Source organism: Palaemon carinicauda, chromosome 43 (genome assembly GCF_036898095.1).
Source record: "Palaemon carinicauda isolate YSFRI2023 chromosome 43, ASM3689809v2, whole genome shotgun sequence".
Classification (NCBI taxonomy): Eukaryota; Metazoa; Arthropoda; class Malacostraca; order Decapoda; family Palaemonidae; genus Palaemon; species Palaemon carinicauda.
In genome coordinates this window covers 11,840,340-11,852,839 of record NC_090767.1, presented here as the reverse complement: position 1 = coordinate 11,852,839, position 12,500 = coordinate 11,840,340, and the positions used below count along the sequence as shown (strand labels likewise).

The 12,500-nt window shown below is 37.4% G+C and overlaps 1 protein-coding gene across 5 annotated transcripts in view; it reads left to right on the top strand.

Moving 5' to 3' along the window:
- Positions 1 to 12,500, top strand: part of LOC137634026 (heterogeneous nuclear ribonucleoprotein K-like) — a 128,595-nt gene that overhangs the window by 86,673 nt on the left and 29,422 nt on the right. For all 5 annotated transcript variants that reach the window (XM_068366267.1, XM_068366264.1, XM_068366266.1 and 2 more), the window contains 2 exons: positions 761 to 817; positions 4,306 to 4,349. In XM_068366267.1, coding sequence (XP_068222368.1) covers positions 761 to 817; positions 4,306 to 4,349 — 101 coding nt within the window. The remainder of the gene's footprint in view (positions 1 to 760; positions 818 to 4,305; positions 4,350 to 12,500) is intronic.

Sequence of the window (12,500 nt, the reverse complement as noted above, 5' to 3'; positions counted from 1 at the left end):
TATATATTATTATATATTATAATAGTACGTCCTATGTGGTTTATAATCTTCGTACAACCTTTTTTTTATGATAGGTATAGGCGTCCCATTGTATAATTTATAGTCGTATATTTTATAATATAAGATATACGACTATGGATAGTATTTTACAACTAACCAATCCATATATAAGAACTTTACGCCATATAACATATTACGGTATATGGCGTACAGTTCTTGTATATGGTTTGGTTACATGTAAAATACTATTTTTCATATAGGTATAGGAATCCCAATGTATAATTTATTGCCGTACGTTATGTAGGGTTTATGTGCGGCTTACAAGGTCATCAACTTATGAACATTCAACTTTCCGAACATTCGGCTCCAGCGGAAATCGTAAAAGTGTATCAAAAGTTTGTATATTGTAATAAGATGAAGAATAACTGTAATAAAACTTTATGTAATTTAATACATTAAGCTAAACATTGCAATAACCTGATATTTATGGGAATATTTGTTGACTTCCGCTGCTAAAAATCGTAGGCGTGGGAGTTAGGTTAGGCCTACCCAGCCTACCCTAGGCCGAAATTTAAGAAAAATCTGCTTATAAACAAATCTATTTATAAACAGCCTCTTGGAACATATTAGCTTTGTAAGTTGATGACCTTCAATTTTAATTTAGAATAGAATTAACACTCCCCACGCGATGTCGCGCACGAGACCACCACACGCAGACCCGTAATCCGTCTTTTTCTCTCTCGCGCCCTTCTCTTTGCAGGCTGCCGGATCCGTCATCGGAAAGGGAGGCCAGAATATCTCGCGCCTTCGCAGTGAGGTGTGTACGGTAACGATGCTATAGTCAATACACAGTAGATGGTGTGATCCATATCTCCCAAAGTTTCTTCCTCATTCCCCCCCCCCCGGACCCCTATCACTTTTCACAACCACCTCCCTCCCCCGCCCCTTTCCCCAACTATCCCCGTTGAGGAATATACCATCACCTCACTCCTCGTTATTTACTAGTTTGCCATCACCAACCCCCCCTTGCATGATGTATCGTTCCCCAACATGGCACCAATTGAATCCCTCCATCCCCCCGCCCTTACAATATATATTTTCACAGCCCCCAACACAACTTAACAACCCTGTTGTATTAACAACCTGTTTCTCCTTATTTTGAAAAACTGTAAACACCCATATTTGCCTGTCTTAGTACACCTCTCTTTAATTTAGTTTTTATGTCTCTCCAGTATTTTTAAACTTTTGATTTTTCTGTTTTTTTAGTTCAAGAAAGATGACACTTGAACACTATGTTAGAACTATGACATTGAATTTTTTAATTTTTTTTTTTTTCATATTCTGTAGGTAGATCATAGTACTCACGTAGCTTAACAAGCTAAAACTGCTTTTGGTTGAAGGTACCCTTCTCCCGCAACCTCACTCACTCGCCCGTGCCAATCGCCTAGTCGGTTGCCTTGCCAGAATCTAGCAAAAGTAACTGATTATTTTTATCCAACATAATTCACTTGCCTTAATTGCAGAGTGCTGTTTGCTTATGCTGATTTCTGTATTAGTCTTAAGTCTTTTTTATAGATGTTGAAAAGTGGCCAATAAGCGAGACTTTCCTTCAGACGGTCCATCACTCATAGATTGCTTGATAAATCCGGCTGCAATTAGTATTATTGCACAGTTCTGGTCAATTTTCTCATTTGCTTTAACAGGCCCTAGACTTGATAGACGCATTTTGTGTCCGAACAAAATATTTAACAGAACAAACTTAAGTTGCAGCAAGAAATTTTTTTCACTAAACGAGCTGTGTCCAGAAATTATCAAAAGCCGAAAGAGCTTTAACGTAAAATTGCCTAAAATTAATCTTGCTGATTCCTTATTTTTCAAGAAATTTTTTTCACTAAACGAGTTGTGTCCAGAAATTATCAAAAGCCGAAAGAGCTTTAACGTCAAATTGCCTAAAATGAGCCTTGCTGATTCCTTATCCATAGACATCTATAAATTTTACTGCCACCAGACAGCTTGGAAAAGTTAGTTCCTTTTGAAAGTTTTAAATTCAGGATTTAATCGATGTAAAAATACACTGCCAACCTATATAATAAGTCACCATGTGAAATTATCGGAAGATGATAAAGTAGAATAATTTTAACATTGGGGTGTCATTTTAGTGAGGCTTTTGGATTACAGTAGATCTTGGTACGAAGACCCGATTGGCATATTTAATTACATCGCTTCTCAAATGTACAAATAGAGTTTGTAGTCTGGATATTTCTTTCTATGGGCTGTTAAAGTTAATTGATCTTGAGGGCCATATTCAACTCTTGTCATAAGATTTAGTGTTTTGGACTAACTGATTTCAATGTGTACGTAGTATTAGTTGTCACAATATTAATATGTCCGCACCACTATTTGCCACAGTATTAATATGTACGTACCAAATTGTCATAGTATTAATATGTGCATACCAATTTGTCCTAGTATTAATACGTACATACCAATTTGCCACAGTATTAATATGTACGTACCAATTTATCATAGTATTAATACGTACAGTACCAATTTGTCATAGTATTAATACGTGCGTACCAATTTGTCCTAGCATTAATACGTACGTACCAATTTGTCCTAGTATTAATACATACGTACCAATTTGTCCTAGTATTAATACATACGTACCAATTTGTCCTAGTATTAATACGTACGTACCAATTTGTCCTAGTATTAATACGTACGTAAAAATTTGTCCTAGTACTAATTTGTCATAGCATTAATACGTACGTACCAATTTGTCATAGCATTAATACGCACGTACTAATTTGTCATAGCATTAATACGTACGTACCAATTTGTCATCGTATAAATATGTACATACCAATTATCATAGTAATAATACGTACGTACTAATTTGTCCCAGCATTAATACGTACGTACCAATTTGTCCTAGTATTAATATGTGCGTACCAATTTGTCATAGTATTAATACGTATGTACCAAATTGTCATAGTATTAATATGTGCGTACTAATTTGTCATAGTATTAATATATACGTACTGTTTCATGTTACGGTATTGATATTTACGTACTACTATTTGCCACAGTATTAATATGTATGTACTACTATTTGTCACAATTCATGTATGTTATTGGTCACAATATTAATATTTATGTGCTACTATTTGTCACAGTACTATAAGCATCATAATAATTCTAAAAAAAGTGCGTGTGCTCCGTAGCAACGACCCGCTGCCTTTCCTATTCAACCTCTTCTTGCCGAAGTGGTTCGTTTAGGCCAAGACAGCGGTTCGTAAACGTCGAGTACGCACTCCGTAGATTACGTACCGACTAGTGCATTTGGCAAAGGTGACGTGAGTGACCCGAGCAGGTGTAGGTGTTAAATAGTGTACCTGTAGACACAGTTTTTTTTATTTTTTTAAACCTCTTCTGCCACCTCCACTCTCTTACTCACTACCACCTCCCGTTTAGGTTGTCATTTACGCCGAGGTCAGCGGCTTGTCGTCGCCCCGGGGGAATACCCGCTCGAGAGCGTTTGCTTAAAGCTGTGGAAAGAACTAATTTTTTTTTTGAATTCTAATCCACTATTTTTTCATGACATTTTCACCTTTTTGGTCCACAAGTTTTAGCATTCGACAAACTCTCGACTGCGGCCTCCCGGCGGTGGCGACACCCGGCCAACGCCCAGCCGCTAGCCGAGGCGTAGCTCAGTCAGGTGTCTGGTCTGCTCAATCTTTGACATTTGCAATCTTATACACACCAACTGATACAACAATGTCACAGGAAAAAAAAAATCTCTTTTTACCAAATCCATTATTAAAAAAGGAGAGAGAGTAGTAGTGAGCTGTCAAAACTGAGCTCGTCAGGACCTGTTGTGTTGTAAACGGCCCTTTTTTTTTTTTGTATAGTCGGCACAGAGGCACTGATTCATAAGAAGTACAGTACTGCAATAGTTTATGGATATGTTAACCAGATAATTCATTTCTTGTCATAATGAAAAGAGATTTATAAAAAAAAAAATCAAAAGAAAGATAGGTCTCTTTTATGTTAGTGCCAGTCTGTTAACTGGAGCCTTTTCTCCCCCCCTCCTGTGTCCCGGCCAATATGCGGCTCCTCCCCGTCGACCCGCCAACGTCCGATTGGTCCTTACCGACTTGGTTTCTGACCAATCCCATGTTGGCCCCGCCCCCTTCTCGACTGACCGACGGCCGCCCCGCTCGCCCGCCCGCCCGCCCCATGTGGTCATCTCTATGATTGGTTATGTCCCGCCCAATCAACGTCTCCCTCTCTCCCCCCGAGCAGAACCCGGCCAGTATTATCGTCCCCGATTGTCCCGGCCCCGAACGGTAATTAAGAACCAACTTTGTATTTTACATTTATATAGTTTTTCTGCCTTATTATATCCAGCGTGTGTAGATGTGGCAACAGTAAATGATTCTGCTCCCTGGATACAGTCCAAACCACAGGAAAACACTCGCCGCTCACGCTGGCCTGTGGCCTGGCCGGTCGTACGCCGCAATGGGAAATAACGGTTGGATGTCCCCCATGGCTAAGTGGCTGACGGTGGGACGTTTGTCCGGCTTTCCGAGGCGGGCGACTATCGCTGCGGGAAATAACGGGCGAACATCCCCTACGGCCAAGTTGCCGGTGGGGGGATGTTCGGCCGAATTTCCAGCGGGCGATTGTCGCTGCCGGAAATGCCGGTCAGACGTCCCCCACGGCCAAATGGCCGGTGTGGTGACATTCGGCCGGATTTCCGAGGCAGGCGACTGTTTCCGCGGAGATGCCTGCCGAACATCCCCTACGGCCAAGTTGCCGGCGGGAGGATGTTCGGCCGGATTTCCGAAGGCCGTCGCAGCACGAGCGGCGAGTGTTTTCCCTGAGAATGAGCGAGTGGGTCCTCCCAGAAAGCCCAACCAGCTCTCCCTCTGTCAGCCAGGCCCAGGGGCTTGAACCTATGTCCTGTATGGAGGTTAAACTTAACACTTTATTTTTATCAGGTTTTGTCCCCTTTGTTTCACTTACACTTTTCATTGTTAATAAAGATTCTCATTCCCACCTCCCCCCCACCTCCCCCTTCCACCCCTTGGCACCTCTCTCTTTCCCCCGTCCCTCCACCTCACAGGACTCCTCCTCCCCCCTCCCTCCCTTCCGATCTCTTCGCTGAATTACTGCCTTGGCCTCCCCTCTACACTTCCTTCAGACCACCTTGACAACCTTGCAGTGTGTGGAATGAACCCCCCCACTTCTCTCTCTCTCTCTCTCTCTCTCTCTCTCTCTCTCTCTCTCTCTCTCTCTCTCTCTCTCTCTCTCAGATTAATCACCCTTGAGTAAAATGGAGTCCTTTGAAAACCCTGTGTTTCTCCCTTGACCAAACCCCAGTGTTGCCAGAAGGTTTTTATTTTTGTACCAATCCCTATGCACACAGCCTCTTTTTTTTGTCTTACTATGTATATGTTCTCCCCCCCTATCCCCCAATCATGTAACCCCCCCCTCTCCCTTGCCTCCTGTGGCCTAGACATCTGATTTGTGGCATAGCCCCCCCTCTCTCTCTGTCTTTCTCACTCTCTCTCTCTTTAATCACGTCCCATTTCAGATCCTCGTCCCCCTTTTTATCGTATTTTTATTTTCTAGCTTGTGTGACTTTGATTTCTCTCAGCGTGTTAGTCCAATGTTGATTGCATCTACGACTCTTTGTGAACTGTGGAACATTTAATGAATTGTTTACTTATTTGCATGTTTCTCATTTTGTTTTCAATGTAAACACTCCTCTCTCTGTGTCAGTGGGTAGTTCTGTTTGCCTTTTTTAAGATGTTGTGTCTGTGTCTCTCTGTTTCTCTCTCTCTGTCTTAATACACATCTCCGTCCCTGTCGAACGTCCATACTTCATAAAGACATTTCAGAGTTTCGTATCTTTCTCTGTCCCTCTCTCTCTCTCTTTTGCAGTCTTAAACTCCTGCTTTTCTTGATGAGAATGAATCTGTCGTTTCCAGCTCATTTTTTTTTTTTTTCTGTTTTACCGTATATCTAATTAACCTTAATCATGAATCTCTGCTGAGTCAGCAAATATCTGCTAACAGTAAGTATAACATTAAGGTCATGGACAGGCAGATCAAAATGCTTTCCAAAATGCTTTTGTCTTCTGATGTTGTTTTGTTTACAGGTTTTGATTGTAGTTAAGGTAAGGTCCCAGCTTTCCAGTGTTCAAGAACAGACAAATTTTGTACCTTTTTTTTCAGTGTCAGGAAGAACATAGCAAATTGTTAGTGCAAGTAAAGGCAGGAAGGACATTGCAGATTAACTTTGCAACATTCATGCTCTCAATTTCTTGTAAGATAAGATTTTAGTGGTTTGGGGAGTCCTCTTTTGCATGCAGTCATAATATTTTCATCGTAAATGATCGGAAACCGGCGGAGATATCGAGCTTATTAAGTATCTGAGTGTATAGATTCCGTATTGATTGTCTTTCATAGAATGCAAGTGACGACTGTGTACGTATATTCACTGACACGCTTCCAGTTAAGAATGGGCGATACTGGACGGCAAATTGATTAGCGAAGGGAGTGTGCTTGCATGTTTTCATGATTTAAGTCTCTTAAGGGGCAAAGGTCCTCAAAATAGATCCTCAATGTACAAACATTCAGAGATACAAAGACAAATCCTGGAACGTCCTCAACTTACAAACTTTCGGAAATACAAACAAATCCTAGAAGGTCCTCAACTTACTAACATTTGGAGATACAAACTCAAATCCTAGAATGTCCTCAATTTACAAGCTTTCGGAAATACAAACAAATCCTAGAAGGTCCGTAACTTACAAACATTCTGAGATACAAACACAAATCCTAGAAGGTCCTCAACTTATTAACATTTGGAGATAAAAAACTCAAATCCTAGAAGGTCCTCAACTTACTAACATTCGGAGATACAAACTCAAATCCTAGAAGGTCCTCAACTTACTAACATTTGGAGATACAAACTCAAATCTAGAAGGTCTTCAACATTTGGAGATACAAACTCAAATCCTAGAAGGTCTTCAACATTTGGAGATACAAACTCAAATCCTAGAAGGTCCTCAACTTACTAACATTTGGAGATACAAACTCAAATCCTAGAAGGTCTTCAACATTTGGAGATACAAACTCAAATCCTAGAAGGTCCTCAACTTACTAACATTTGGAGATACAAACTCAAATCCTAGAAGGTCCTCAACTTACTAACATTTGGAGATACAAACTCAAATCCTAGAAGGTCCTCAACTTACTAACATTTGGAGATACAAACTCAAATCCCAGAAGGTCCTCAACTTACTAACATTTGGAGATACAAACTCAAATCTAGAAGGTCTTCAACATTCAGGGATACAAACTCAAATCCTAGAAGGTCCTCAACTTACTAACATTTGGAGATACAAACTCAAATCCTAGGTCCTCAACTTACTAACATTCGGAGATACAAACTCAAATCCTAGAAGGTCCTCAACTTACTAACATTCGGAGATACAAACTCAAATCCTAGAAGGTCCTCAACTTACTAACATTCGGAGATACAAACTCAAATCCTAGAAGGTCCTCAACTTACTAACATTTGGAGACACAAATCCCAGAAGGTCCTCAACTTACTAACAATTGGAGATACAAACTCAAATCCTAGAAGGTCCTCAACTTACTTACATTTGGAGATACAAACACTAAATCCTAGAAGGTCCTCGACTTACTAACATTCAGAGATATGAACTCAAATCCTAGAAGGTCCTCAACAGGTTACTCGGAAATCATCTACCTTAAACCCTCTGGTGATCACAGCCATAACCAAGTTACTGTCAGGCTCATGACCTCTTGCCGGGAAGCAGTGATGGCGGGTGTCGAACCACTCGTCTTGACGTTTCCTTGCGTTACGAACAAATGGATGAAGATAGAAACAAGATTTAATAGAAGCTAACCCCGCACATTATCATCTATACTTTAATATTTTTATCAATAAAGTGATGCAGAATTTATACATTTTCTGTGGATAGTCGTGTCCGCTAAATGATGGATTTATACTTTCTCGGGAATATTAATGTCCACAAAATGTAGAATTTTTAATAGTTTTGTGAATCCATGTCCACAAAAATGCAGAATTTATAAATTTGTTTTTGCAAATATTTGCGTCCACAAAATTATGCAAATTTATAATTGTTTTCGCAAATATTTATATCTTCAAAATTGTTACGTCCTCAGATAAGGGACAATGTTATGCATTTTTCAAATCTTAGTGCGAGTGAAATGAATTAAAGTCAATGTGTACGTCAGCATGTGGTATGTACGCTGGTTAAGTTTAGGTATGAGTGATTATTGGGGACAACGAACATTAGCCAATCAAAATTCGAAAATTTTTATCTTCATAGTCAGTCCTTCGACAGATTTCTTAATGCAGTCTCCAGTTGTGAAGAATGAATTTGCTCTTGAGCAGCAAGAGGCAAACGGCATGTCACCCTAATGTGATAGCCACTAGCTGAAGGTGTATGCAAGTGATCTCTGTCCAAGGCAATACTAGAAAAAGTAAGGCACTGGCCGATGACAGTTTAATTCTGTTTAGATTATTATCGGGTCTTTACAGTACAGTACCCTTTATAGCGGAATTATCGCAAGATCATTATTACGTACACTGGTCATTATTATACTGATTAGTATTATTACTGTACATTGGTTATTACTATGAAGATAGGAGTTTATACAGGCATGCTATCCTTATTGCGTACATAAATTATAATTATTATAAAGATGAGGGCTTGTACAAGCACGTTATTATTATTATGTACAGTACGTAGATTACTATCGTACAGATTGGAATTTGTACAAGCACATCAGATCCGATGCAATGTTCTACGAGGCAAACCGCTTCGACCGAGTGCAAAGGTTACTTTTCTCGGAGCAAAACCATTCGTTATACAGTATATTTAGTATATGTTAAACGAGGACGTCCTTCCTGTCAGTACGTAATATTTTACTTGATACCTGGAATTTTTAAATTTATGAATATTTAAATGGGTTTAAGAATCTCTCTTGTCAAACATGTACAGCATGTCCTTCTTGTTAGCACATTCATACGTGCATACATAAATGTACATACTGTACGTAACATTGTCCTAGAATCTGTACATTATAAATTTATTCAAATGGATTTGAGTATCTCTTGTCTTTAAACATGTACAGCATGTCCTTCCTGATAGTACGTTCATATGTACAGTATGTACAAAAATGTACTTATTGTACGTAACGTGCTGGAAAATGTACATTCCTCATTTTATTTAAATTTAAGAATCTCTCTCCCTTAAACATATGTCTTTCTGTTAGTATGTCCACATGTGCCTGCGTACATACGTAGATGTACACGTGTACGTAACATTACGCTGGAAAGCTGGAATCTGTACATTTATAAATGTATTTAAATAGATTTAAGAATTACTCTCTCTCTCTCTCTCTCTCTCTCTCTCTCTCTCTCTCTCTCTCTCTCTCTCTCTCTCTCTCTCTCTCTCTCTCTCTCTCTCTCTCTCTCTCTCTCTCTCTCTCTTCCCCCCCATTGAATGTCGAGTTGTGTACAAGTAAATGCTTATGTGACGTCCACCATTATTCCTCAGGTGTGGTAAATATTTAATAAACTTTTATTATCATTACTGCAGTACTTTCTCTCACTCTCTCTCTCTCTCTCCCTCCCTCCCTCCCATACACACCTCCATATAGGATACAAATAAACCATAGAATTATAAATATTATGTATGTTAATGTGATATACACCACATTGTGATGTGGCGTACATATTTTTCAATGACAATTATGTGAGTAACGTTCTATATGCTTCTCTTATTTTAATTTTGCTCTTGTTTTTAGTTTTTTTTAGTTATTAATGCTTATTTTATCATTACTTAATACAACTTTTTAATACATCTACAGCATTTATTGTATTCTGATATCTTATTTTTTATACTCTCTAACATACACATACTGTATTTCCTGTTAGTACGTGCTGTATTTAACCTTGTTGGATATATGGATTTTGTACTCAATGTATTTAATAAATTTTAGAACTCTCTCTCTCTCTCTCTCTCTCTCTCTCTCTTTTAGACTTGGATTTACAACTGATTGAAAATTCCTTATTGAGAAAAGTAATTTAAAATGTTTCAGAATAAAAGTAAAATTTTTCAATGAAAATAATAATAATTTTAGGAAATGTCTATTTTTTCCCACAGGTGATTGTATTGTGAGAAATTGTATTTAGTTTTCAGTTATTTTAGGTTTGTGTATATATATATATATATATATATATATATATATATATATATATATATATATATATATATATTTTTGCGTGCTTGTGTTTACTATATATGGATAGTATATATGTGTATATATGGGCATATATGTATAAATTGTATATATATATATATTATATATGTATGCATATATATATGTATATATATATACATACATATATATGTATATATACATATATATACATATACGTAATGTAACTTATTTATATAAAAGTATAGTGTGTGTGTGTGTGTTTGTATGAAAGTTGATAGCATTGCTACTCATAGTATCATGCTTTTAAAAATTATGTATTATTATTCTAAGCAGATATGACACTTGCCTAGCCATTGAGAGGTCCTGGGTACCTGGTAGTTGCTCGATTGTTGTTTGTAGGATGAAACTTTCAACGTTAAATAAGTTCTCTTGAAATAATTAGATTTCAATTGCATGTAAGTGTTACACACACACACACACTATATTCAAATAAGCCATATATATTCCCTTAATATCTGGATTCCCTCTTATACCTGGGGATCAGAGACCCAAGGGGGAACCAACTCAAAGATAATAGTTTCTTGTTGGGCGGGGAATCGAACCTGGGACCGTAAAACTGACTTATTTGAATATGAAAAACACATCTAGATGTGCAAAGTTTATCAAAATTATATATGTATATATATATGTATGTATATATATATATTTAATATATATAAATATGTATATATATATTTTAAAGATATATATATATATATATATATATACACATACATATATATATATATATTATATAAATATATATATTAATATATATATATATATAAATATATATCCATATATAAATATTTATATATATAAATATATATCTATAAATATAATATATATATATATATATATAATATATATATATATATAATATATATATATATATATAATATATATATATATATATATATATATATATATATATATATATATATATATATATATATATATAAAACACCTACACAACATCTACATCAAACTCCCTCCCCCCCCACCCCTCCCCCCCATTCCCCCTAATTACTTCCCACACATCCACCCCCCACCCCTCCCACCTACAACCCACCACCAACCACCTCGCCCCACCCCTGAAAATATTTGGGCGTGGACCTCGGAAGGGTGTATGCGTGCGTGCGTTTGTGTGTGTGTTTTGTGTCCCGTTGCCCGGGGATACACAGGTCAAACATTACTTTGCCAATTCTTGTAGAAGTCGATACTAAGTTCAGGGGAAGAGGGGGGGGGGTGTAGGGGTGTAATTGTTAGTGTGGGAGGTGTATGTACGTATGTACATGTGTGTGTACATGTGTCATGTTCTTGGTGTTCAGCTTTGGTATGTAGTGGAGGAGGGAAGGTCATATATATATATATATATATATATATATATATATATATATGAAATTGAAGTTAAATTTTCTCTCTCTCTCTCTCTCTCTCTCTCTCTCCTCTCTCTCTCTCTCTCTCTCTCTCTCAGAAAATTTAACTTATACTTATATATTTATATATATATACATATGTATGTGGTTTTAAATTTTAATCCACTCTTCCATAGCAAACTTTTTTATATATATGATTTTGTACTCTCTCTCTCTCTCTCTCTCTCTCTCTCTCTCTCTCTCTCTCTCTCTCTCTCTCTCTCTCTCTCTCACTAGCAGCATGGACACATCAAAACTTAAACCATTAAATAACTATATAATAATTCTCAATTATCAAACTTATCTAATTGAACTAACGTCCATATTATCATTAATAAAAAATCTCCAGTTTATAATAATTAAAACTATAAAACTACTAAAAGTTTAGAAATAAAACTTATAAAACTTGAAAAACGCGCGAAAATTCAACTTCAGTAGTTTTCACATTGTGCGGCCTTTGCAACGGCTCCCCCAAATCCTTCCCCTAGTTGTCAGTTGAGTGGAATTCCTGTAAGAGCCACAGTGGTGTTCGTGTTTTCTGAATCGATCCAGTGTTGGCGCCCCACACACCAGTATATATACACCCACCCCCTTCCTTTTCAACATTAGAGGACTTAAGATATATTATACACCCTTAGCTTTTGGTGTTTTTGGTAGGGTGTAAAACTAGTGAGTTTAATCACTTCTGTAACTTATTTCATGGAGAGGAATGAAGAGATTAATTCGTTTGGGATTAATATATTTTGGGTGT